The 26,990-nt window shown below is 45.5% G+C and overlaps 2 protein-coding genes across 4 annotated transcripts; one reads left to right on the top strand and one right to left on the bottom strand.

The window, feature by feature from the left end:
* Positions 1-5,330: 5,330 nt before the first annotated feature.
* On the top strand, positions 5,331-9,667 carry PRLH (prolactin releasing hormone). 2 transcript variants are annotated; one of them, XM_081202033.1, is made up of 4 exons: positions 5,331-5,743; positions 7,313-7,488; positions 8,440-8,609; positions 9,419-9,667. In XM_081202033.1, exons 2-4 carry the CDS (start codon positions 7,439-7,441, stop codon positions 9,580-9,582), a joined length of 384 nt encoding a protein of 127 aa, XP_081058159.1. In that variant the 5' UTR covers positions 5,331-5,743; positions 7,313-7,438; the 3' UTR covers positions 9,583-9,667. The 2 variants fall into 2 exon arrangements, with proteins under 2 accessions (XP_081058159.1, XP_081058158.1); XM_081202032.1 differs by having other exon boundaries at positions 5,331-7,488.
* A 3,229-nt stretch (positions 9,668-12,896) lies between these two features.
* On the bottom strand, positions 12,897-25,056 carry RAB17 (RAB17, member RAS oncogene family). Of its 2 annotated transcripts, XM_081183675.1 has the most exons (6): positions 24,903-25,056; positions 19,433-19,610; positions 16,852-17,003; positions 15,445-15,570; positions 14,871-14,964; positions 12,897-13,099 (listed from the first exon to the last, which is right to left on the bottom strand). In XM_081183675.1, exons 2-6 carry the CDS (start codon positions 19,605-19,607, stop codon positions 12,975-12,977), a joined length of 672 nt encoding a protein of 223 aa, XP_081039801.1. In that variant the 5' UTR covers positions 19,608-19,610; positions 24,903-25,056; the 3' UTR covers positions 12,897-12,974. The 2 variants fall into 2 exon arrangements, with proteins under 2 accessions (XP_081039801.1, XP_081039802.1); XM_081183676.1 differs by lacking the exon at positions 24,903-25,056 and having other exon boundaries at positions 19,433-19,629.
* Between the last annotated feature and the right edge of the window lie 1,934 nt (positions 25,057-26,990).

Genomic DNA, 26,990 nt, shown 5'->3' on the forward strand with positions numbered 1-26,990 from the left:
GTGCATAAGGCGAAATATCACAAGGGGTATATAGTTCACAGTGCAGTATGTTAGATTGCCTTTCTCTGTCACAGTTATGTTCCATACCACTTTCCATGCATGAATAAAAGGGGTTGCACAGGGCAAGGTATTCCGAGTTCGATAGGTAGTACCGTTTGCCCAGGTATGACTATTCTTAATATAATCCCAAGTATAGTGACAATGAGAAGAGCCTATCATGGTAGAATCAGCTGCATCTGATGATTTATGTACACAGAATTCCCCTTGTACAGGTATAACTCGTAATGTTTAGTTGAGTTCCATCCGAGGAAATTCTGTACTTCTGTTCGGTGTGGCATTTCGCTTACCATACCAATGGCATCTAATGGTATCGGTAATAAGGGCATACCTCCCTCTGAATCATCTGGCCCAAGAGAGCAAACAAGGCAATTGGTCCTATTTGCAACATTGCCTACCATTTCAGCTAAACCTACCCACATTTGTGGTCATAGCGGAATCCATATTTAGCAAATTTGGTCAGATTCAAGGACCCTTCCTCTTCCCAAGGGATCAGGATTAATAATAAAATCATGTTGATGTCTAGCATATGCATTCCTTCCACAAAAGATTACCTTATTGTGATAGCATAAATATTAGTCCCAATATAATTCCCCCAGTGACAGGAATGGGGAACCACCAAGACCAAAACATATATCCCAAAGATCCCCAATGTGTAATATCCCTGATAATTGTTCCACAAGGGGGCAGTCAATCAATTGTATAAGAGAATCTTCCCGCTCACAGTCTCTGGTTCAGACGCTCCTCAAGCTTCAGGCGTGCGCAGGTCAGCCAGCTTCCAGGGTGTGGCTGCAGCAGGCCGGTCGTCTAATGTTGCCCGTGACCTAGCCCGTTCCCCGTAGGGCTAGATACAGGGGTTTTTGGAGAGAGTCAGTTTAAGAGGATTAGAGGGGTCACCTTTGCATGTCCAACTGCCTTCGGACTTCTTCAAACGGGAGTGATGAATCCAGGGGGGTCACCTCAGCTACCTTCACCGCTGTTGGAGTAGAGAGCAAGACGGTGTAAGGTCCACGCCACTTAGGTGCAAGTGGATCACGTTTCCACTCTTTCACCCATATGCTATGCCAGCCTGAAGCTGATGAATCGGCACGGCAATGCTGCACGGCGTGCGCTCGAGGGCCCACCTGTTAAGATAAAAAACAAACAAACAAACACGGGAGAGAGACAAAAACACGGGAGAGAGATTGCACTTGTCCCTGTGTCACATGGTCTCTTATTTGTTTGAGGTCAGTTGGACTATCCTGAACAAAGGAGGGCGGCCTCCCATACAGGAGCTCAAAAGGTGACAACTTAAGTTTTTTTTTTTTTTTTTTTGTGGGTGTGCACCGAACACGAAACAGTGTTATGGGTAACACGTCTACCCTCCTGAGACTTTAGACATATTAGTGGGCTTCTGGCATGCCCTGCAGATACCTTGCACAAGCGTCTGGCGGTAGGTGGTAAGCCTGGCCAGGTGAATTGCATTGTTTGGATCCCAATTAGGATCTTCCAAGGGAAAGTTGTCCTGGAGATGACGGTCAATATTATAAATATTTCCCACTCTGGCCTGCTCACGCAAATATATCTGTGCCTTTTCAATTATGTCTCTCCTTTCCTCAGTGGTGAACAGAGTATTCAGGAGCTGGCGGCAATCTGTCCAAGTAGGACTGTGAGTATTTATTATTGAAGTCACCAAGTCCATCATAGCCTGAGGTGGCTGTATTGCTTGCTGACCGATCAAGGTCTCCCTGTAACTTCTGTGATAATTCTCTAGGACTTGGATGTACAGGGGTTTGGGGTGGGCAATTAGTTGTTCCACTAAAGGAGACTGTAGATGGAGTTCTACTGGGACTCACAGGTGGAATAACCACTTCTGCTTGGGCTTCATTATAGAACTCCAATGCCTCCTGAAGATATTTATCATAATCTATCAAGGAATCAAGTTCTGTGACTCCACCCCCATTATTCATTCCACTTTCTTGCCTTGGGGTTACAACTGGTGGAGTGTTTGGATTTATTTGGCAAGATTCCTTTCCTAACTTTGGCTTTTACAGCCAATAATTTGCATCGTTGGACTTTGCATTCCCTTATCCATGGAGGATTTTTATTTAATGTGCTCAGCCAGGAATCTATATATGAAAATTGTTCTGGGCACCCTCCAGTCTCTTTGGCGATGTTAGACCAAAGTTTGCTTACTAAATTTATATCAAAGGTTCCTTGAGATGGCCATTCAATATTTTGATTCGGCCACTCTAATTCACATAACGTTCTCAGGCGCTCAGGCGTCATTTTGACTCCATATGCCCCTGAGAAGGCTTTCTTAAAATTATTTAACATACATTCAAAAGGTGTACTTCCCCCCTTTGAACCCCCAACTCCCATTGTATGGCCCTGTGAAGTATCCACTCAGTCACTCACACACACACCTTACTGGGAAACGAAGTAGTACTCACTCCACACTTAGGTCAGCTACACATTGTACTTTCTCACACATGCAATGCGCCAGATACTTCACCACACACTACCTCCCATTCTTCCCTTTTCCCCCACCAGATCACCATCTGATATACCCAGCCACCTAGCGTACTCAGTTCCCCTTTACTGAGACGCAGAAGTTTGATCAGGACTTCTCTTCCTCCCAATTAATTGGAGGGCCAAAACCCCTTAGTGCACTTACCCTTAGCTGGTTCCCTGTTTATTTCTCTGGTCCCCCCCGGTCCGTCGCCGTCGGTGGGCAGGGTATCAGACAGACGAGACTGCTGCGTTCCCCTGGAAAAAATTTTTCCAGTGCGCGCTTGGGTAGGCAATCAGTTGTCTTCTCTCTTGTACCCCGTCCAGTAAGGCGAAGGAGCTGCGTTCCAGCAGACCACTGATCCGAGTCGCAGGCACCATAAAATGTAGCACCCTGCTTGTGGTTAACGCTTAGCTGGAATGAAATATTCAACGCAGCAACAGAGAAATTAAAATAATAATTTATTTGTCAGACAAATAAATGAGAGGCACAGTGGTATATGGTTACCAAGCTCTGGCCCTCCTTCCTGCCATTATGGCCAGCCCTTATATTTCCTTAATCCACCCCCCCTTTGCTCCTCCTGTGGCTGCCTTTGTTCAATCAGCCTGCTTGAATTTCCTATTGGCTGATTGCTATAACCAATTTTAAGATACACTCATATCCTCCTGTCCTTATATGGAACACAAAGAGCTATATATTGTTACATCTATAAATGACAAATAAGTAGTAATATATCTTACATGTGTCTCAACAAGGAATCTTAATTACCAGCTCACCTCTTGCCTTCCTTGCCCTCCAAAACAGATGGTTAATAATTTTAAAATTTTATCTTGAACAGATGTCAGAGACCTTGGGTTCACATAAACATTGAAAGATCTCCTTCATTTGAAGGTTTCTAAACAAATGTTTGACAGCTAATATATCAGGACAACATTTGATGGCGTCTTCCTGTCTAGCAGGGGGGCTAAACTGCTGGCTGACTTAATTCCAGGATAAATACAACTCTTCTAGCATTTGTTAAATCCTTTGCATAATTACATTTAAGCAAATATTTAGTACATAACATAGGTAGCCTTTTAAGAAGGATAAGCCTTCTCAAAGGAAAGGATGGACCAGTTTACAGCCTCAAAATAAAATAGGAAGAAGCTTCTTTTTCCCCAGCCAAGCCAGTTGCCTTTGTTTTCCATGTACCCTTGGCCTTTTGTCCTGTAGCTCAAGTTTAAGGCACATGGTTTTATTTTACTGTTTACCTACCACTTTTACAACTTAGTTGTACTCTACAGCATGCAAGGTTAGTGACCTGCTTCTCAGCCTTTTTATGACCGCAATAAACCAATAAACCAAAGGGGCCCTCTTTTCCAGAAGGATAAACATCTTGCCAAAGTACTTAGGCAGTTGGTCTTCTGCCTGGCATAACATTTGAAAATCTAAGCCCATTTAATTTAGGAACCTGATCAAGATATAAGCCAATATATGCCTTGATTAAAAATGCAGTCTATATTCAGATGCCACACTCCCAAGAATGTTATTCCCTCTGGGCCAGAATTAAACAGAGATAGGGTAAATTTGTGCTTCCACTCCAGTAAGTTTTTGCAGAACCAGGAATAAATCCATTGTGCGGCACCAAAACTCTGGAAACCCATGATTCCATAGTGAACACACACACACACACACACACACACACACACACACACACACCCTGTAGGTGCACAAGCAACTACCAGGCCAGAGAGGAATGGCTGCTTGCATCTTTATATAAGAGGCAAAGACAGGCAGGATGCAAGCAGTGTGTGGTTTGCTGTGCTGTGCACCCCATGGCTGAAGATCAGCCCAGAAGAAGAATGGAGGAAAAGATGGCCTTCCCCTCTTCTGATCTCTTTCAGTGCATGCATTGAAATGTAATGGATCATGCTCATGGTTTCCATTGTATTTACAGTGACATGGGAAGCGAACCCTACCATGCAGAGAGGAGCCCAGAAACGGCACGATAGATTTTGTTGTATAATTCCTCTCCCCTCTTGATAGGAATCCCCACAGTTCAATGTAGGGAGTTCTGCAGGCCACAGTCATGTATTCCGAGTTCCTGAGAATGAGGGTCTCTGGCTATACCTCCCATATCCCATCTGCCAATACACTCCTATTGCCTGTTTCTCAGTGGAGTACAAAACAATTTTAAACCATTTTAGATGTGGGTGTTTTTAATCACTGTTAAAATGTTTTGCTTTATGGTTAATTTCTTTACTTTTGCTACTTTGCTTGTTTGCCATCCTTGGCTCCTTTGGAATGAAGGCTGAGATAGAAATTTCATCATCACCATCATCAACATCAAGACAAACTGGAACAAAATAATTACACATTTGATTTCTGCCTTGCAAGGGGTTGGACTGAATGATCCTTGCGGTCCCTTCCAGCTCTACAAGTCTATGATTCTATGGAAACAAACAAGGTCATGCAATTTTGCCCAACTTATTCTAGTTAATCAATGTGAACTAAGTGGTCACACAATATATGGAAGATGACATAGTACACAAAGGCAATTCATTGGCAATGGTCTCCATGTGGACAGAAGGAAGGAACGGGGGGGGGAGCTTTGAACATTTGCAGTCAGTGGTGTGGCGTGTGGCGTGCAGGGGGGGGGGCGGCCGCACCAGGCGTAACATCTGGGGGTTAGGGTTAGGGGGCGCAAATCCACGGGTTAGGGGGCGCAAATTACTTGCCTTGCCCCGGGTGCTGACAACCCACGCTACGCCACTGTTTGCAGTATAATCTTGGAGTACTGGTTTTTAGGCTGCAGTCATATAAAATGTAATGTAGTGCAGTGCACATACACATTCTCACCTGGGAGAAAGTCTGCTTGAACGTGGTGGGATTTACACCAGAGTAGGCATGCTTAGGATTGCCCTGTTAATAACCAAATATGCATTTTGGGTTATTAGAGTACTATACAAAAGCTGAATTCTCAGGTGCAATATAATATGAAGAAGGACCCATCTTTTGCAGCCCATAACATAAGTTGTTATGGGATGATGGGAGGATTATGCTGAGATGCCTTGTTCCAGTCTTGATGATGTCACAGGCAGTCATACATAGACAAAGGGACAGCATAAAAAGGAATAGAGCGACCACCGGCTCTCACCGCGTCACTCACTGAAAAGAGAGCAGAGCAGTGCCACTCTCCGTCACTCTAGGAAAAAAGTAAGTATTCCTCTTCAGTTCTGCTTTTCATTGCCTGTTTCAGAAAAAAGTCGGGATGAGTGAGACTAAATAGAAGGCATGCTTTGTGTGGCACCTGTAGCCTCATCAAATAAATTTGGGGAGCAGTCTGAGTAAAATGACTTTCCATCCCATGCCCACTGTGAGCATTTTCTAACTTTGCTGCTTTGTTGTGTGTATGTGGGCTTGTAATTTCATTTTAAAGTGATAATGGCTTGCTAGGGTAATAAAAACCAAAGGGGTTTCTAGCTAGATCTTCTAACAACTTACTTTTATTTTCTGAAACCAAAGCTCAGGTATCCCCTTTTTGAGATAAACTAGTGCTGCTCCCAGTAAAAAGAAACAGTAGATGATGCTGTTCAATAATTTAGGATTTTTAAGATTTTCAAGAATAAAATTGTCACTGCAATTATTTTAGGTATATAGCCTAAGATATTGACATAAATGACAATCCACTGGGAGGCAATTATTATGCCAGCTTTCCAGTTGGGAAACTGAGGCTGGGAAGCAGCAAGTGACCCAAAGCCAGTATGTGAGTTCCATGTCTAAGCTGTGGTTTGATTCAACCTTATTTCCATTTAGGCTTGCTGGTTTTCAGAATGAACAGTTTGCAATGTATTTTGCAGCCAATAAATACAACAACATGGTTGCTTTTGGCGAGAAGCCTTTAAAGGTCAGACTATTATGTGAGGATGAACAGGAAATGTGCCAAAATGCATCAGGACTTGGGGAAAGATGCCCCTAGTTCAGCAGGTGTGGTCAGCACATAGGAAAGAAGTTTCCAGACCCAGGAGAGGACCCCTGCGCAACAAGTATGATGCTTAGAAATGGTAGAAAGCGTTGTGCTTTCTGTTGGGTCAAGGCTGCACACAGATCAGTTTTCACAGACCCGACTCACTGTGCTTCCCTGCAACTGAAATCTGCACAGTGGCTCACAATTCCAATCAAATGTTAGCTGAAATGTCTTACCAGTTTAATTTGTATGATAAGTGCTGGGCATTTTTTAAAATTTGGCTACAGTTATCCTGACTACAGTCCTGCAAAACAAATGCATATACATGTGTATATGTGGGAGAAGAGCTTCACACACACAGCCGGAAGTGCCTTTGAACTTTCTGCCTCAGCTTTTTGCACAGCTGAACAGGCAAGCAAACTTTAAACTGAAAAGAGGCTGGCCCAAACATTGAGATGCTGGAGCCATTGCAGTAGGAGTTTCAGAAGCATCTCCAGCTCTGCGCAGAGTTCTCCCCTTGCACTTTCATGCCATGCTGTAGGACAGCAGCTCTAGCTATGAGCCAGGCCACGTCTGTTTTCTTTCTCTCACCAACAAAGGATTCAGGGAGAGACATAGCAAGAAAAATTGCAGACACCCTGAGAGTTAAAACAATTCTGGTTCCTTTTCAAAACACAAATTTACCTTAAGTTCTTTTACTTAAAGACTGCTAGAGAATGATGGCAGTTGTTCTTCCATAAGTGAAAAACAACTTTTATTAGCTAACAGGCTAATGTAGAGTGAAGGTTAAAATGTCCACATTTTGAAATACTAAATAGGAAATATTGAAAGTAAACAAGGGGCACCCCGATCCAAATATGTGTGTGTGCCCCTCTCCTTTGCCTGTGTCACAACTATGATGTTACATGTGTACATGAGGACTTCGTTCACACAGGAGACCTTTCATGGTTACGCCTCCCGAATCTTCCTCAAAGTTACCTGTCGGCACCAGGAGGTGATGCTTGGTGGGATTTGCTTGTGCTGTATGTTGTTGTCTTCTCCCCTCAACTACTACTTCCCCACCCTCCAGATGTTCTGGAAAGCTGAGGTCCTTTGCGGAGGCATTTGTCTCCATGTTGTGTGTTTTTGTGTAACTCTCTTCTTCTGCTGAGGCTTCCCACCTAACAACTTGAGAGCTTCTGATCCTTATAGGACCAAGTAAATCATTTACTTATTTTCGTTTTATCGTACTTACTCTCCAAAGAGCTCCAGGCAGAGCCAGGGACTGGCTCAAGATAAAGCTTTGCCTGAGAGGGATTTGAACATAGGATAGGGCTTCCCACTTTAAACATGTGATGGACTGGGATGCGTAGAGTCGATTTCAGCTTCTGCTGGAGAATTGACAGACTTCTGGGTGATGCCTTTTTTAAAAGAGAGAGCGAGCCCGTATTCTTCCTGGATGTCTCGATCGGGTATTGTCTCAATCAGATATGTATGGATAGACAAGGATATTCATTTTCATTCACATTCTCCCTCCCCAACCCCAACCCCAACCCCCTCAGACAGAGAGGATTTAGGCATAAAAAGCACCAAATCATGGAAAAAGTAGAAAATTTCTTTTAAAAAAATACTCTGTATGAGCAGAGTGCACTGCATTGTCAGAGACCCAGGCTGCATGAGGAATGCTACTCAAATTCAAGCTCAAGGATGGTGAGGGACTGAGGGCTCACTTTGAGCCTTTGCATGTTCAGGCAAATACCTGAATACAGCTGAATACCTTTCCCTTCCCTTTCCTTTCCTTCCCTTTTCTTTTCACATCCCCCACTAATAGTTCTTGAAATGAAAGTTGCAAACCTGTTGTGCATGTTGTAGAGTTTTGTGTTACTGCTGTCGCTCATCCTGAAGCGCACTTTTGAAGGGCACTTTCCTTGCCTGAAACTGATAGACCTTTCCCTTGTGACTGCAGTTGGGGCCCGAGCTTCACCAGGTTCCCCTTACAAGTCACAGAACCTTTGAAGAAGGAAAAGGAAACAGACATGAGGCTCTTCATCATCTGCCTCTTGTGCTTGCTGATGGACTGCCTGCTGCTGCCTGACGCCGAATGCCGAATCCTTGAGCGATCCATGGAAGTCAGAAGTAAGTTCTTGGGGACTGTACGGGGTAGAAGACAAAACTTTTAAAAGCAGCTGTGCTGAAGAGACCCTTTCTGAGGAAGCTGTTCATCACTGTAGCACTGGGAAATGGCCAGTGTCCCCTGCAGTGAGTTAAGGGACATGACAACCACTGATAACTGGATGAACAGCTAGACCCGAGTGATGGGTGTGCAGCACAATCATCAAACTACATGAAGTGGAATGTGAACTTTCATAAAGGAGTTCAGCTCAGGATAGGGTTTGCTGATCTGTAACATGCACTTGGGATGAGTCTTGAGGGACTTTGGGAGACAAGAGGAGGGAGCGCCTACAGAAGGTGGAGGGAACCTTTGGACCTCCAACTAGAGGTGGAACATTTTTGGAAGTTTTGAAGCCAGGGAAGAAAAACATTCCCCCTTCCTGTGTCTCCCCCCCCCCCAGGAAAAGTGGAAATTATTGGTTGGTTTTTCTGATAGCATTCCATATGCATAGAAAGTCACTTTGCTACATGGTGTCCTTCCTTGTGTGCTTCTCTTTCACTCCATTATTCCTGCCACTGCCACTCCTAGCACACAACCCGCAGGCGTATTAGGCAGGTGTAAAATTAGACAGATAGAAAAAATGCCATCAGCTCAACAAGGGTAGTCTTGCAAAAAAGCTTTGCTAGTGCTGAAAAGCTCACATTGCCTCCCCACAAACAAGTGTGCCAGTGCTTTAGAATATGGCAGAGCAATGCCAGGTATTCCGGTGCAGGAGTGGGAAGGACTTATCTTTTTCCTAGGCTCTCAATACCACCTGGGATTTGCCTTCCAGATCCAGACATTGATCCTTCCTGGTACACGGGGCGAGGGATCCGACCTGTGGGACGGTTTGGCAGAAGGAGAGCAGCTGGAGAGAATGCCCAGAAAAGTGACCACCGGCCCCAGCAAGCCTGCTTCCCCATAGGAGACAGCGATGAGCAGCTGCAAGATGAATGATGCCTCAGAAGTGAACGATCTCCTATCCCGACAAGAAAGAACATCGCAATCTCTCCAGAGGCCAAATAAAAAATGTTGGACTTTTTGCCCTGTCTCTTTTATGTCTCATGCCAGAGGAGTAGAGTTCAAGAGCAGGGTTTGGCTGAAGAATTTCCTTAGACTATATCTCTCTAGGCCCTCACATTGTATTCCTTTTACTGTCAAACTCATTTTCAGATTTCTTGCACCAGTAAAGGCTGTCCCTTTTGTGAACGACCTTAATGTGTTGCAGAACAACTATCCTTAAACTCCACTCCAAAGCACCCATTTGTTGATGATACAAGTTTTTGTTTCATTTACTTGCTTTTATAGTACCAGAGGTGTACATTCTTGGGACTTAAAAACTGTAAGAGAACAGCTCCCTGCTCCCAGGCTCTTATAGCCCAAACTTTAATACAACAGAGTTAACAGAGTAAGGGATGGGGAAGGAGAGTCAGTTGTAAACAAGGAATTAATATGAATTTCTTTTAAATACATACAGACTTTGACCAGTTAAGACCCAGTCAATATCAACACCATCCTGACCTTAACAGGACACCAAATCTAATATATTCCAAACTGAGCATTGAACCGGGCATCATTAGAAACAGTTTCCACAAATTTGCTCATAGAAAGAAGGTCTGTGTATGGATGTTCAATGCCCCCACTGAGGGGAGTGACAAAATGGTGGGTGGCACTCACCACAGGGCCTACAGCACGCCCGAGCCACGTGTCTCAGGCTCCCGCAGGCTCCACAATGTCCGCTCACTGCCTCCCCCCAGCTGTAGGGCAGCTGAGGCCCCGGCTCATGCGGCACATCCCGTCCCTATGGGCACTGCGTGCCCCATCCCTATGGGTGTGGCTTGCCCCGCCCCTGGGTGCACCGCTCCAGGTGCCCAAGAGGCTTCCTCCACCGCTGCAAGGCTCCCCATTTTCAAAATTCATGGAGTCTTCAACACTACCTCTAAAATCAGAAAGGTAGACTGCCGAGCATTGGGGTGCGTGGTCCCCTAGCAGAATCCTCTCCTAACTCAAGAACCCAACACTACAGGCAAACACTCAAGTTTAGTGGACTGTTGGACAGGGACCCCGATCATGGAGGTTTAATCTTGACCAATCATGGCAGCACCCATTCTTCCCACCCATCAAGTTGATGCTGCACTGAGAAAGCCTATCAACAAAACTGAGAGAAGATAATCCCACCCCCAAAGCCACAACTCTGTCATGCAAGTCCGACTGACATCCTCATATGGGATTAAGTAGCAGAAGGCAATGGTTTTACTATTCACCAACGCTGAAGAGAAATATTCACAAACTTGACAAATTAGAATAATACAGTCATACTCGGGTTGAAGTAGCTTCAGGTTAAGCATTTTCGGGTTGCGCTCTGCAGCAACCCGGAAGTAACGGAGCACATTACTTCTGGGTTTCACCGCTCATGCATGCGCAGATGCTCAAAATGACGTCACGCGCAGACACATGTTACGTTCTACTCAGGATGAGAACGGGGCTCCGGAAGGGATCCCGTTCGCATCTAGAGGTACCACTGTAGAACCATAGAATTGTAGAATTTGAAGGGACTCCAAGGGTGACAGGTGGCCATCCAACCTTTGCCTAAAAGCCTCCAAGGAAGGAGAGCCCACCACCTCTCATGAAAGTCTGTTCCACTGCTGAGCAGCTCTTACTGTCATAATGTTCTTCCTGATGTTTAGTCAGAATCTCCTTTCTTATAATGAAGCCACTGGTCCAGGTCCAGAGAAGGAGGAAAAAAGCTTGATCCATCTTCCATGTGGCAGCCCTTTAGATATTGGAAAATAACTATCTTATCTCTTGTGTGCCCAGGCATCCCCCATAAATAATGAGACCTGTTGTATTTGGGTGAAATCAGGCCACACTTTTACTGACTACAGATGTAAGAGGTTTGGCACTGGCACTGGGTAGAACCCCACCCCTTCTAGCCCATCTGCTGGTAGGACCTGGGGAGTGCTGTGACCTAGCCCCCACCAGGGCATCTGGACAGAAGCATCTGCCCTGGATCCCTTTAACAGGATATGCCATTTTCTGTAGGGGAAGGCAGAGTCAACAACCTCTCCTCCAACCAAGAGTACGCCTATCCAATGCCTAAACCACCACTCAAGCAAATGCTCACTGCCAAACCACTGACATCTGAAGCCAAGATCTTAAGCCTCCCACCCGTAAGTCATTTCACACTCCAGACATGTGCACCCATCCTGTTGGAATAAGGCCTCTCAGTTGAAAGCGATACCAGGGCACCGAATCACCCAGCTGCCCAGCAGCAGCACCTTGTGTTTTATGGCTCAATTCCCTTTCTTTCTTTCTTTCTTTCTTTCTTTCTTTCTTTCTTTCTTTCTTTCTCTTTCTTCCTTGCCTTGTTCATGCCTGCCAGCTCATGGTGTTGCCCCTCTGATCACGCCAACACCAACTCTCCAGTAGCTTAGATCCAAGCAGTGGCGTAGCGTGGGGGTGCAGGGGGGGCCGGCCGCAACATCTGGGGGTTAGGGTTAGGGGGCGCAAATCCACAGGTTAGGGGGCGCAAATCCACGGGTTAGGGGGCGCAAATTACTTGCCTTGCCCCGGGCACTGACAACCCATGCTACGCCACTGGATCCAAGCAGCAACCCTTTGAGATGTAATCAAGTTTAGAGTGATGTGCGTCGGGGCAAACCATCCTAATTTGACATATATGCTCAAGGGATGTGAACTGGCAGTGGCTGACCAGGAATGTGACTCTGGCCCACTTCATTTGTGCCACCGTCGGAAGCAGGTGGCTAGACGGGATAGACCGCTACTTTGGTCTGATCTGGCAGGGATCTTCTCATATTCTTATGAAATGACACAATGCTATTTTTTACTCTTCTGTTTATTCTCTTTATTACATTTGGATACCAAAGAAAAACTATACTATTGAAAGCTTTTACAAATAATTTGGAAGTGTGTATTGCTTTTATGATGTTAGCTGCTGTGAGCCCGGCCTCGGCCAGGGAGGGCGGGATACAAATAAAATTTTATTACAGTGGTACCTCAGGTTACAGACACTTCAGGTTGCAGACTCCACTAACCCAGAAATAGTACCTCGGGTTAAGAACTTTGTTTCAGGATGAGAACAGAAATTAACTAAAGTGGTACCTCAGGTTAAGAACAGTTTCAGGTTAAGAACGGACCTCCAGAACAAATTAAGTTCTTAAGACGAGGTACCACTGTATTATTATTATTATTAAAACTTTTTAATGTCTTCTCACAGTGAAAAGGAATGAGGTAGGCACATAAAGCAGAGCAAACCCTCCGGCTTGGAGGAGGAGGAGGCTTCCATTTTTTACTGCAGCAGCAACCCCAGCCACATGGAACAACTAATCTCAGATTGCTTGGCAGCATTTCGTTTGGGGAAAACTTGTTTCTCGCAGATCAACACGTGATTTCTTCCATTGTGTTGATTGAAATGTCTTCTCTCTCTGTTGTTCTTGTTTTAACAATTCATGAGCTTTAGGGGGAAGGGAGAAATGGTTATTTTTCTGTGAAATATAAGATTTACAGCCTTAATTAAAAGTGCAAGTTTTTATTTATCTGCTTACATGGAATAACAATTGTCCATGTGCAGCTGTTTCCTCCACCACATCACCAGTTGGTGAGCCTGAACCTGTTTCTGGGTTTCAGAAATAGTAATGTGACGTCTCTGACCCTTGAAGGTCAAACAGTGGCCTTCAGATGCCCCCTGCCCTTTAAAGGCTGGAAAAGGCAGCTAGAATGGTCATGGAGTTGATGGCCAAATAATAGATCATTGGCCCAGTTTGCAAGACACAGTGAACCATAGTTAAGAACAAAACTTGGCTTCCATAGGTGGCCTTTTGGGAGAGAAACAAACCCGGGGGATGGCATGAGAGGCCATTTCCCAACAAGGCGGCAGCAGCAGCAGGACCTGAGAGGATGGGAGTGACTGCAGTTTCAGCCCTGCGCATCAGCATGCTGCTCAACCACCTAAAACGAACTGGGTGATTGTTTTGCAAACGCGGCTATTATTCTGGAGCAATGATGTTAAATGGTGTGGACATAGAAAGTGGCTTTTCTCATCTATGCAAGAGTCATTTTACAGCCTCCAGCTCCACCTGCTACAATTGTTTCTTACCACTCTTATATGTTGAAGAGAAAGCAGGTGATTTGCTTTGATGGCTGAAGCAGACATAAGATAAAATGAGAACGTGGAACAGTTTCTACAGTTGTGCTCTCAGATCACCTTCAGAAGCAATCTGTCTTGCATGCAAGCAAACGGAGCACGGGCTCAAGGCCTTTAGTCTTTCTCTCATCCAGCGGGCAGCAGCAACAGGAACCAAGGATGGAAGAGCCAAGGCTGAACGCCATTCTCAACTACACAACTTTCAGAAGACATCTGAAGGCAGCCCAGTATCAGGAAGTTTTTTTTATGTCTGACATTTTAATACGTTGCCACCCTGCACTCAGTTCTCACCTGTGGCTCCTAGAAGCTGTCAGCAGGCAACAGTGACCACACCCCAGGAAATGGCTCCAACAGGACAGCTAAACCAGGTGAGGGCAGCCAATAGGTCTCAAACCCTTATTGAGTTAGGGACTTGTCTATCCCCTGCATGTGAAGACAGGCTCTAGTGGACTGAGAGGACGAGACCAAGCGTGGGTCTAATGGTCAAGAGGGTGGTTTCTGCACATTCTGTAGAAGGAAGTGAGGGGTAGATGGGACCTGTCAACCTGGGAAGGTAGCCCATCTAGGAGAAGGAAAACTCCAACCTTAGACCTCTGCTGCCTTGTGGGATATCTTCAGGAGAAGAAAAGGCTAAAGAGGAAACCCTACACAAATCCAGATTGGAGTCACTAAGATGGTTGGATGGTGCCTTGTACGCCTCCTTCTGGCAACTCCTGAGCCAAGTTGCTCCCGAACATCTTGCTCTGCTTTCCTTTGGACCCCATCAGCGAGGCCAAGACGGGGGTCTTGTCATCTGTGCAGCCCAGGACCTCTAGGCACACGGCCCAAACTTGTGCCCCAGGAGGTCACTTCAGTGCTGCTAACACAGCAGTTTTGACAACACCCCCAAGATGCACTCCATTGTTTCTTGAGACGTATGGATGCCAACAACGAAACAAGATTAGTACTTGAAAATGAAATAGATTTTACGTTGGGTATTCTATCTTGAGAGAAGCATAAGAGCATAAATCAGAAGCGTAGGCAAAATTGTGAGAGACAGAGAGCACCTTTTGTTAAATGTTAACTGTGTAAATTAACTTACCCAGAGACACGAAGAGTTCTGTCACTTGGTAATTAGATTTTGCAGAGGTTTCCATGTACTGCAGGTTCTTTGTTTGTGCAAAATCCTTTGCCTCCTGGAGAAACAACGTATCTATGATTTCAAGGAAGTAGACTGTGTGTGTGTGTGTGTGTGTGTGTGTGTGTGTGTGTGTGTGAAACCCACCTTGAGTTGCGTAGAGGGTGTGTTGTGTGTGTGTGTGTGTGTGTGTGTGTGTGTGTGTGTGATATATAGATTCATATTTAATCCTATAACACACCCTCTATGCAACTCAAGGTGGGTTTCTTATTTATTTATTTATTTGGTGGTGTTTATTATTAAAAGGCACGGATTTGCAGCAGGTTGGACTAGATGACCCTTGTGACACTTCGAACTTTACAATTCTAGGATTCTGTGATGGGCTGCCACATACATGAGAAACTCCAAGACAGCTATGTGAGATTGAGTGTTTCAGCAGCGGGATGTGTATATATGTATGAGAGGGAGATGGGGGGGGGGGAGTGAGAAGGCCTACGTTTGTAAAAGTCATTGGCCTAAATACAAGAATAACGTCTACCTGTAATGTGACCTCCCGTTCAGCAGAAAGGTCCACTTTATTGCCAACCAAAGCTATAATTATTTCATCAGGAAGGAATTCCTTCTCCAGTTCCGCCAGCCACACTTTTGCTTTCTCCAAACTTTCCTGAAAAGACAACTTATATGTAAATAACTGATATACAAGCAATAATGGAGCTATAATTTCTTAAGAGAAATTAGGTTTTGTATTAGTGTGCGAAATGTGTCATGTGCAACCAGACAACATGAAAAAATGTGCTTAGTAATGAAGGATGGGGTTATACTCCCTCTGAAGGAGCAGCTATGTAGCTTGGGGGTCCTCCTGGATTCTTTGCTGTCGCTTGAGGCTCAGGTGGCCTCGGTGGCACTGAGTGCCTTCCATCAGCTTCAGCTGGTGGTCCAGCTGCACCCCTATCTGGACAGGGATAGCCTAACTACTGTTGTCTATGCTCTGGTAACCTCAAGGTTAGATTACTGCATCATGCGGAGGGCTGCCCTTGAAGACTGTGCAGAAACTCCAGCTAGTGCAGAATTCAACGGCCAGGTTGCTCACCGGGGCAAGAAGGTTTGGCTCGACTGCACTAGCTGCCAGTTAGCTTCTGGGCCCAATTCAAAGTGCTGGTTTTGACCTATAAAGCCTTAAGCGGCTCACAGCTGCAATTCCTCAAGGGCAGTCTCTCCCCATATAAACTGACCTGGACTTTGCGATCATCATCTGGGGCCTTTCGTCGTGTGCCTCCCCCATAAGAGGTCCAGAAGATGGCAACACAGGAATGGGCCTTCTCTGCAGTGGCTCCCCATTTGCGGAATGCTCTCCCCAGGCTATGATTCTATGAACAGTTCCATACTGCTAGCAGCCTCTTCCATACATCTCCACAAGTTAACGGGCTACTTGAGACAAATTATTGGTAATGAAAGCTGTTCCTTTAGAGAGGGCTCCTGGAACAGAACTGAAGGGCAAAGACCATCAGAGGTCACAGCCTTACTTTGCATAAAAATTCACAATTCTCCACAATGTCATCATATTCAGCAAGTTTGACATCTTTCATTTTAAGATGTTTTCTTTGTCAGTAACACTTTCGTGTCTGATTCATACGTTATTGTGTGTGACAACATCAGCCTGGTTAACTTTTCTAGGAGATTTTGATTTACTCTTTTGATATTGTGATTGTTCCAACATGTACCCAAATTGTCCTGGTTTAAGTCACTTTTTAAAAGGTTTTCCAGGACTTGAAGGTACAAAAATGCACCAGAGCAACCTTTTCATACAAATATAGAAAAATATGACAATTTCTCCTTGGAAAATAAAGCACCATTTGGAAATTATGCCAAATTACACATTCAGAAATGGTGAAATGGGAAAAGGGAAAAGGGAAGGGAAGGCCTATGCAGAGCATTCCTGCCTTACCTTCCTCGTTATATCATAAACCAGAACAGCAGCATTCGCTGCTCTGTAATAGAGATGGCAGACGCTATGGTACTTCTCTTGGCCTGCAGTGTCCCAGATCTCAAGCTTAATTGTGGTGTTATCCAAACTTAGAACCTGCGTGAAGAAGGAACCTAAAACCAAAAGAGAAATGAATCGCTTTCCAGTAGAAGCTGCAGACACAATGGAGATTAGACTTTAGTTAACTAGATGGCCTTACTGGCCGTAAACCAAACCATGGCTTTGCACAAATGCACAAGTGTGAGGGCTCTAAGAAAGGAGATCACAGCTGCTGTGTTCCTCCTGTTGCTGAACTGCCATGAGCAAAGTCTTGCTGGGCTTGAGATGTTGTCTGAGCCCAGACTCTTGGCTTGTTTTGCTCCAGACAAACTGTGCAGAGTAAACCTAAGAACAAGCCTCAGTTACTAGACAAGTTATTGTTTGGCTGGAGTGAGACAAGCTGCAAGCCCAGGGTTGAATGACATGCTAAGCCAAAACATGGCTTAATGGTGGCAGCACAGCAGGAGGGAGGAAGGCAGCAAGGGCCAGGATCCTGCCCACTGGCCCGAGTGCCCTAGACCAAGGCTTGGCTCAGGGCAGCTTGCTAACCAAGCCTCTTGGAACATTTGGTCAGGCTACATAGATATGAATTTTTATGAGTCAACCGCTTAGCCAATTAATAAATAAAGCTATAAATAAAGTCATAACGCTATCAGTGTGAGAGAGAGTGCAGGGATTGCCTCTTTCAGGATGAGAACTGCTTCAGCCATGTGTACATCAATGGAAAACAATGTTCAGGTCTATTGGTTTTTTTCTCATATCCAAATAAATGTGATCAACTGATTTGCACTTCTATCAACTTCCAGACTCACAAAGCAGCTTCAGTAATGTTCTATATTAATCTTTTTCTACTCAAAAGTCAAAATATAGAACTTTGATGTGCAAGTTCAGACATGTAAGGTTCTGCACCTGCCCAGGCATTGCTTTCTTTTAAAATAACAAGGTGTGCCATGCTTGTTGGGGAGCCTTCCTGGTGCCGGCCAGATGCAGAAGGCCCTGTCCACTGGCCAATCGCCAGGGATGATGGGAATTGCATGTAGTCCATCTGGAAGGCACCAGGTTGGGGAAGCCATCCCTGTTAAAAATGAAGTGGACTATGCATCCATTCAGATTACAGGTGACTTTAATTGTACAACATGCCATCTGTCGCCTGCATTCCCAAGAGTGCAGAAATCAATTGTTATATCAGTATATCAAGCCATCATATAGCTGAGAACCAAAGTCACTATAATGTTGACCTTCTCAATGAATGAGTCTGTTCAATGCTTCTGGCACTGCTGTTTCCCATTCCTGCACGTAATCCACTTTCCCAAGTCTCCTTCCTCAACAGCCCTACCTAGTTTGTTGCTTCCTTGCACATAGAATCCCAGAGTTGTGAAGTTGGAAGTGACCATGAGTATCATCTAGTTCAACCTCCTGCAATGCTTCCCTCAGCCTCTGTCTATTGCTTCTTTAACCCTGGACTATTTTGAAAGCATGTGAACTCTGCCACAATCACTTCCACGTCCACCTCATTTCCTAGCAATTGGCTGATAAATACTGGGAAGGGCAACTCTCAATGTCCTCATGATGCTTTGCAGGGAGGGGGCCCACGTGGTCCCACTTTCAAAATAGCTTGTGTATGTGACGTTAACATATGAGAGTGCTGGAGGTGAAATAGTTTAACAGGTTACCCAATCAGAACCCAGGGGGTGGAGTCAGAGGGACTATAAAACCAGCTCTGGTTGGAGTGGGAGTGAATTGGGATAGAGTCTGTGGGTAGGTTGAGTTAGTGTAGCCAAATAAGCCGAGTCAGGAACAGTTAGGAGCTAGGAAGACAAGTAAATATCTGAGAGGTGGTTTAGTGATTGAGAGCAGGTAGCTGAAGTTATAGGTCTGGATAGGCACCCCATGATTGTAATTGACTGATACCATTTATGAAACCATACGCTTCCTAAACTGCAATAAATAAACAGAAGTTTATGTTCCAATTTAACCCTGATCGGACTCAGTATTGTACCAGGTAGGGCCTGGGTGGTGGCAGCGAGAAATAAAGTGGTGGCACAGGGATCAATAGACGGTGAAACGTCCAGGGACCCCGTGTGATCGCCACAGCGTCTACAAATACACAGACACACCAAGAGGTTCTTCCGTGTCTTCTGGCCATGTTCTTCACCTCCTCATCCGCTGCACTTCAGCAGCTGGGGGGGGGGTAGATGTCAATTAGCCATGCCCCCCCATCACATGATGATGTTCAAGTTGTGCACTGTGTTGCTTTTATCACTGGGTGTCACTCTGTCACTACAGTTGCAAGGAAAGAGATAGTGCTCCATCCCTCTAGGGTGTTCTGTGCATGGTTGCCATGGAGACAATATTTCATTATAAAAATAGCTGAGGCTGTGCCAAAGCTGTTCCTCAGCCAAATGTTCATGACTTGCATCCTTGGCCTTATTCTGAGTAATTTGTAGCATGTTGGTTGATGCAAAAGCCAGCGTTAGGGTCCTACTCAGCACCATTCACTTACAGCCCACGGTAGGCAGAGAATCCCGGAAGTCCTTCTTCACATAACGATAGGCTAGGCTTGACTTTCCTACAGCTGTGCTTCCCAGAAGAACCACTTTGAAAATGTAAGAATCTTTTAGGGAGGGGACATAAAGGTAGGGTGTGGCCTCCTTGTTCTGCACCCTTCTCTGAGCCATGTCCTGGAGAGAAAAAGGGAAAGGAAAGGGAATGATTTGGCAGCAATAGAGGCTCTGGAACTGAGAGAAAGAGGAGACTAAGCCTCACAACTAGGCTGCAGTAAATGGAAGACTTTGCTGTTGGATAATGACATTTCTCAACCTTTGCACCAAGTACACTGGTACCCCGGGTTAAGAACTTAATTCGTTCTGGAGATCTGTTCTTAACCTCAAACTGTTCTTAACCTGAGGTACCACTTTAGCTAATGGGGCCTCCCACTGCCGCTGTGCGATTTCTGTTCTCATCCTGAAGCAAAGTTCTTAACCCGAGGAACTATTTCTGGGTTATCGGAGTCTGTAACCTGAAGCATCTGTAACCTGAAGCGTCTGTAACCTGAGGTACCACTGTAGTTCCTTTCAGGTGTATTTTTTGCCTCTGAAGAATGCATTATCAAAATGCATGGAGTTTTTTATATTCCACAATTAAGTTTTCCACATGTGGGCACACATCACACCTCTTTGTTCTGAGTGTTGGCATGCAACCAAGGAAACAGGGGCAACTGGCAGACCCCCAGCTGGCTTCAGCCCACCGGACGGTGTGCCGGGCAATCTCGAGTCCTTGGTGCAGCATCTGCAACCTGAGCTTCAGAACCTAGGGCACGCTACTCTGCAGAGTCAACGCTACACAACAGAAGTGGCTACTCTGCAGAATAAATGCTACACAACAGAAGTGGCTACTCTGCAGAGTAAACGCTACGCAACAGAAGTGGCTACTCTGCAGAATAAATGCTACGCAACAGAAGTGGCTACTCTGCAGAGTAAATGCTATGCAACGGAAGTGGCTACTCTGCAGAATAAATGCTACGCAACAGAAGTGGCTACTCTGCAGAGTAAATGCTACGCAACAGAAGTGGCTACTCTGCAGAATAAATGCTACGCAACAGAAGTGGCTACTCTGCAGAGTAAATGCTACGCAACAGAAGTGGCTACTCTGCAGAATAAATGCTACGCAACAGAAGTGGCTACTCTGCAGAGTAAACGCTATGCAACAGAAGTGGCTACTCTGCAGAGTAAATGCTACGCAACAGAAGTGGCTACTCTGCAGAATAAATGCTACGCAACAGAAGTGGCTACTCTGCAGAGTAAACGCTACACAACAGAAGCGGCTACTCTGCAGAGTAAATGCTATACAACAGAAGTGGCTACTCTGCAGAGTAAATGCTACGCAACAGAAGTGGCTACTCTGCAGAATAAATGCTACGCAGCAGAAGTGGCTACTCTGCAGAGTAAATGCTACGCAACAGAAGTGGCTACTCTGCAGAATAAATGCTATGCAACAGAAGTGGCTGTGTGAGCATATTTACAAGCAGTTTATTCAGCATACATCAGGACAAAAGGGAACATGTCTGATCTCCTTCATGTCCAAAGCAAGACAGCAAAAGCAAAAGCTATACACAAACGGAAATTCCCAGCAAGCTGTGCTGGAGTGTAAACAGACATGTGACACAACAATCCACACATCTGTTCTTAAGGTGGAATGGAATATCCCGACACTGAGAGGCACCATGAGGATGGAGTAAAGAAAAGGCCTATTCATGCAACCGATGACATTAAGTATCTCCTGATCAAATAACATAATGATCCAAAGTATGGTGTTACTTTTAAAATGCCATGTAAACTATGATTTCCTTAAATACATTTTTATCTTACTTTTTGATCAATATGATTTTCTTCCTGGAGTTCATGCACAGCTTCCTTGCCTCTCATGCCTACTTGGCTGAATAAAGTACACACACACACACACCCCAGTTATGTTCCGGCTTGGTTTGGGGACTCTTTCATTGAGTGTCTATTTACTTGCCTGTTCAAAGCACTTAGATAGTGACAGCTGCTAAAGTAAGTGTTCTCAAGTTGAGGGGGTGCTAGTGTCCTTGTACCTCCACTGCCAACGGTCTATGACCTCAGATGAGTCCAGAGCATCAGTGCCACTATCTCAACCGCTTGCCTTGCTGTCCTTGTGGAAGAAAATACCTCTGACCTGGACAGAGTGAAGCATCTCTTGAGGAAGCTGAGAGACTTGAGTGGGGACCCAGGGACTAGAGAATGGGTTGGGGAGGGCGAATGTCCACAGATCACGGGGCAAGAATAGAAGAAGCAGAAAACTGACATGAGATGCTGAAAAGCTGCTGAATCTCAGGGGCTGCAATGGAGAGGCAGATGGTGGCAGCTGCTACTGAAGGGGAATCATGTTTTTTTTGGGGATATCACACTTATTCCCAAATGCTGCAGATAACAGCACAGGTTATTCTTTTCACTTGTGCCCGGACACTGCTCAGTGCCCCCCCCCCGCCGCTTTTGTGAGTGGCTGAGTGAAGGTGACAATAAGGGTCTCTTTCTTCAGCTTCAACAAGTTCACCTGAAGGATCACTTTTCTCACATATGCCCACTCACTGCTTCAGACTGCAGAAATAGTCCCTTTTCAAGAGCCACATACTGTTAATTCCACACTTGAAAGTAATCGAACCTTCAGCATGAAGCCGTTTACCTTCCTGCCATAGCAGTACCTATTTATCTACTCGCGCTGGTGTGCTTTCGAACTGCTTGGTTGGCAGGAGCTGGGACAGAGCAATGGGAGCTCACCCCGTTGCGGGGATTCAAATCACCGACTTTCCAATCAGCAAGCCCAAGAGGCTCAGTAGATGAGACCACAGCGCTACCTGCATCCCTTTTTAATGCTCCTGAATTTGGCCACCTCCACTTCAGCAGTTGGACACATGCCTTTACAGGATAGTGCAGAAGAAATAACAGGTCAATTTTATCATACAAAGTACTTTTTTTTTTTGAGGAATTGTTCAATCTTCATTCTGAATGTTTCATAGGGTCACCTCTCCTGGAGCTTAAGCTAGCCTCCAAGTTTCTAACACAGCAATACTTAATAGGATGTAATCTTGCTGAAATTTGAGTCTGAGGAGTAGCCGGTCCAGCACCAGCACTTGGCACCCCAGGGATCCAGGAGGGCCCACCCCCACGGTGCCTCCAAGCTGCTATTTTAATTTTCTCAATGCTCAGAGTGGCACTATGCTGTGGGAAATTAAAAGAGCAGCTCCCTGATATGACTGGTGTGCTGTTGTCACTGCCAGGTGACTGAGGGGGCCCATCAATATAAGGAGGGGGTCCCTCAGAGAATGAACAACTTCCATCCTGCTAGGATGTGAACATCATAGTGAGCTCATCATTCTCTTTCCATCGAGATGAAGCAATCATTCCTTCTCTTCCTGCCCACATATTCACAAATTTCTTAGAAACATTCTGCAAATATAATTCCTGGGAACTTTGCGTAGTCCAAACAACTCAGCAGTGGAAAATCAAGAGGTTGAGCCAAAAAAGTTGAGGCTATTGCTGCAGGTCTGAGGTGAAGAGACTGGTAGTGAAATATGTCGGAAATCAAGCCTTATCAGAGGAACTGGCCACTCTCCAGGCACACGGCTTGATCTCCTGGTTGACCTCCCTGTCTGCATTCCCGGCAGGATACAGGCTAGGTCACTATCGGCGATCCTCCTCAAGCGTGAGAAGAACACACCACTCTTCCCTGCTCCCTGCTCCCCCCAGGGAGGGGAAAGAGATAGACAGAAATGCATTTACATGCCTTTATTTCTGTCTTTGCAGCATTACAGAGAAACGCGTCTGCTCTCTCCAAACTCCAATAGCGGAGAGACAAACTCCACCCCTGTACTTCCTGTACAGGTCAAAAGACACTCTGAGCTAACATCCGGTGCTCAGCACAGTGAATAGATTGCCCCTTTGTTCTCACGGTACAGTCCCAAACATTCCCACAATGTTTTGCTTTCCAGCCAGCTGCAGCTCGCTGCTGCATTGCTCCTTTTCCGTAACAGAGTTCCTGAGGCTGAGGAAATCCACCCGGTCAGAAGGTAAGGAGAGCCTTGCTGGATGCAACCAGGGCCCAGCCATGTGCCAGCGTGAGTCCTGCTTCTGCTCATCCAGCTCCCAAGAGGAAGGACCACCAAGTCTACTTTTCTGCTGGGTCTTCCCCTTCCAGCAATCCCCTCAGCTACAACTGAGAAGAGAGGAGCTAGCCTGAAAGCAAGATGAAGGGGAAGGCCTGGAGAACATGACCCAAGAAGCAGCTGCAGTCTGGGACACCTCAGTGGCATCCCAGCACTGGAGGAGAGAGCACCAGAGGCAAAGCAAGAGAGTAAGGAGAGGTAGCTCTGGGCCCATTGCAAGGAGGCAGCTGGGGAAGCCTGGGAGGAGCACAACCTGTTGCACTGCCAGGATTGCAATCCTGCACAGGCCACACAACTTGCCAACGTGCAACAATGACAGGGGAGTGGGAGGCATTATTTATCCCAGGCTAACCCTGGGCCAATCCCCAAAGTGGTAAAACTGTCCTATTTAGTAACAATACTGCTTAGCATTTATTACATGTTTGAAGCATATATCTTGTTACAAGCTTTAAAAAGAACCGTGGTCGCATTGCCTCCCATACTGCAAACAGGAAGCTGGGCTAACTGAGTTCAGGTCAGAGGGGAGATTTAAGTGAGAACTTCCTGAACTGTAGCTGAGAGGGCAGTCCAGTGAGATCCTTGCACAACAGACCCTCTCCGCCCACCCCCCCCAAAAAAAGTTTTGTGATAAAGTGACAGGAAAATGCACAATAAAGTGCAATACACTTCCTTGATGCCATGTCCTCCAACCTCCCCACAACAAATGCAAATGAATGCTCAGTACACAGCCAACATCATCTAATCTCCCTGCAAACAAATCTCAATGAACAGGTTACCAGGAAGGGCCCTCAGTCTTTAGCTGTTTGATCCTATGGCTATTTATTTGCCCAAAAGGAAATGTTATTGAATTCAGTGGAACGGCAGTCCTTAGGAGTGCTACCCCAGATACTAATAGCCTAGTTGAGATTTGTAGTTTGGAACAGCTTTGGTTATGGAAATGCTCTCCTAATGCCTGACAGAAATTATCCACACTGAAAGCAAAATAGTTCCTCTTGCAAATTCACCGTGCAAGTCCGTATGGGGCCTGATTATCCCTTGTATATTCCTGCTAGTTTTCTAAATGATACAAGACCCATTTTATGTGAGGACTAATCTAACCAGTTTCTCTTTTAGCTGAACATTCACCCACCTCTCATCCAGGCTGTCCATATCAAAGCAAACAAACCTTTCTGGTAGCTGCATGTCACAAGTTATATATTAGCAAGTCCCGTTCCTCTCATGGGTCACTGAGTAACCGTTTTGCTGAGTTTCTTCTACTAAGCATCTAGGTGCTTCTCTCTGAAGATCTTACCTTTCCAAATGTTCCTGCCGTGTTCTCTCCTTTTCAAGATTTCTGCTCATTTACTTGGGGGTGCTGAGGTGGGAGAATGGGCAGCCTCGGCAGTGGCACAACAAAAGCAAGACTTCTCCAGTCAGGGAAGGGCTCTTGCAACTTTCCCAGCTGCCTGCTGCTTTTATCAGCAAGCTGACCCAGAGTTTAAGGTCCACTGATTTCCCTCTTGGACAGTCACCTTCAGAATTGCGCTGTAAAGAATGCAGAGCCATAAAACCTGATGATCCAGGTGAGTTGCAGTTGGCAGGGGTGTTTCTCACAGGGTGGAGCCCTGCGCAACTCAGTGAACCTCAAGGCAAAACCTCGGCCTGATACCTGTTCCCAGCCATTTCCCACAACTGATTTATAGACCACCTCCTGTTTGGGTTTTCCTTTTTAAAAAAACTGCAAACACTAGAAATCCAGGGGATAAACCAGAACTACTTATTTATTTGTTAATTTATTTTAAAAACAAAGAGAGTACCCTCATCATATTATCATATCACAACGTGGTGTTATGGGTCTTTGCACTGACGTTGTAAGGGAGTTGATCCCAGACCCTAAATAAGCACACAAAAGGCTTCCATGTGTTTTTGATTAAGCCTAGCTTTGTGTACCATTCAAGACCAGAGCGCCTTTTATCTAGCTCCTCGCCGTCTGATCTTACCTGGGCTACAGCCAGCCATTCACCCCATGGCCTCCTCCTCCTCGCCCTTCCCTGCAAGGAATGAGTCGTTCTTGCCGTCTGCTGAAAGCATTATGTTAGGAGCCACTTTCTGCAGCAGTGTCAGTCCACTGAGTGACAAAGAGTCTTGCGGCATCTTCAGAAATAACAAATGTTATGGTGCAAGTTGTGATAGCGCCACTGTAAGACTCCACAGGACCCTTCATTGATTAGGAACCAAGTTTTGCCGAAACTTTTACCCACCTAGTTTGTTCTAAAAGTCTTCAACAAAACTTTTGATAATGCACATCAGATAGAAAAAAATGCAAGAAACAACATTCCGACTAAACATTAGGAAGAGCTTTCTGACGATAACAGCCATCTGACAGTGGAACAAACTACCTTGGAAAGCAGCAAACCTTCTTCATTGGGTGTTTTTTATATATAAAAAGGTTGGCTGTCCATCTGTCATGGATGTTTCAGCTGTGATCCCTGCATTGCAGGGGTGGGACTAGATGACCCTTGGGGTCCCTTCCAACTCCCCAGTTCTATGTCTCAGTGAAAGACAGTGAACATCCAATGGTCAGCAGTCTCGTGTATTGCACTCTCATTCTGCATTAGCCGCTTGTTGCATGAAGAAGAGGAAGGAAAATGTAGCAAGCATTTCTACAATCCTAGGAACCAACTCCTAGAGCCTGAGGTCCCTTCGACTCTCCCCGATAAAATATTTGAGGGGGCCACTCCCCCCAAGTTGATGGGCATTGTCATTCAACTGAGGTGTGTGCATCAATTATGTGGGGCAGGCCTTACCTGCCCCCCCCCCCAATATTTTAGTCAAGTTGGCCCCCCTGTCTACAATGTTCATTTCCAATCAAATACAAGCTCAAAAGCTAGCTTGAAAAAGCTGCTATCTTTTAAAAACAGCGACAGAAAATGCCAAATAGCAAAAGCTCTGGCAGATTGTTTTCGGATTGCAAAGAAAAGCCCCAGGTCCATCTCCTCAGCCCAGCCACACTTGGCTTATCACTAATCTTGTTTCTTTCTCACTGAATGTATGGTTTTCCCAGCCTCCTTCTCCAGAATCTTTTCTGCTGTGAGCATGCAATTTGCAGCCTTGGGTAAAAAAGCACCTGAAGTTAGAGGCAAGGATTCTCCGGATCTTGTTTTGTGTAGTTTCATTGTGGCTTTCTTTTGTGGTGTCTTATGATCCTGTTCTTTTGTGCCATTCCTCTGTTTATCAGAAGCCATATGTCTCATCCCACGGCTGAGTGTTGGGAGAGGGCGATTTGTCTATGGAATGAAATCTGTGGTGTGCATTTTAATTTCTTCCCTCTGTGCTGAATACTAATTCCCATGATGTCACACAAATGACATTGAGCGGTGCTAGGAGGCAGCCCGGCTTG

This window comes from Podarcis bocagei (assembly GCF_964188305.1).
Source record: "Podarcis bocagei genome assembly, chromosome: 1".
NCBI lineage: Eukaryota > Metazoa > Chordata > Lepidosauria > Squamata > Lacertidae > Podarcis > Podarcis bocagei.

Bases quoted from the DNA above. Each gene is read 5' to 3' on its own strand.
- PRLH (XM_081202032.1), top strand. From the start codon at position 7,439: ATGGTTACGCCTCCCGAATCTTCCTCAAAGTTACCTGTCGGCACCAGG. The intron at 7,489-8,439 runs GTGATGCTTGGT...TTGTGACTGCAG, and splicing joins TTACCTGTCGGCACCAGGAG to TTGGGGCCCGAGCTTCACCA. The intron at 8,610-9,418 runs GTAAGTTCTTGG...TTTGCCTTCCAG, and splicing joins GCGATCCATGGAAGTCAGAA to ATCCAGACATTGATCCTTCC.
- RAB17 (XM_081183675.1), bottom strand. From the start codon at position 19,607: ATGGCTCAGAGAAGGGTGCAGAACAAGGAGGCCACACCCTACCTTTAT. The intron at 17,004-19,432 runs GTAAGTGAATGG...TTTTGGTTTTAG, and splicing joins TTCTCTGCCTACCGTGGGCT to GTTCCTTCTTCACGCAGGTT. The intron at 13,100-14,870 runs GTAAGTTAATTT...TTCCCCCTAAAG, and splicing joins AGAACTCTTCGTGTCTCTGG to CTCATGAATTGTTAAAACAA.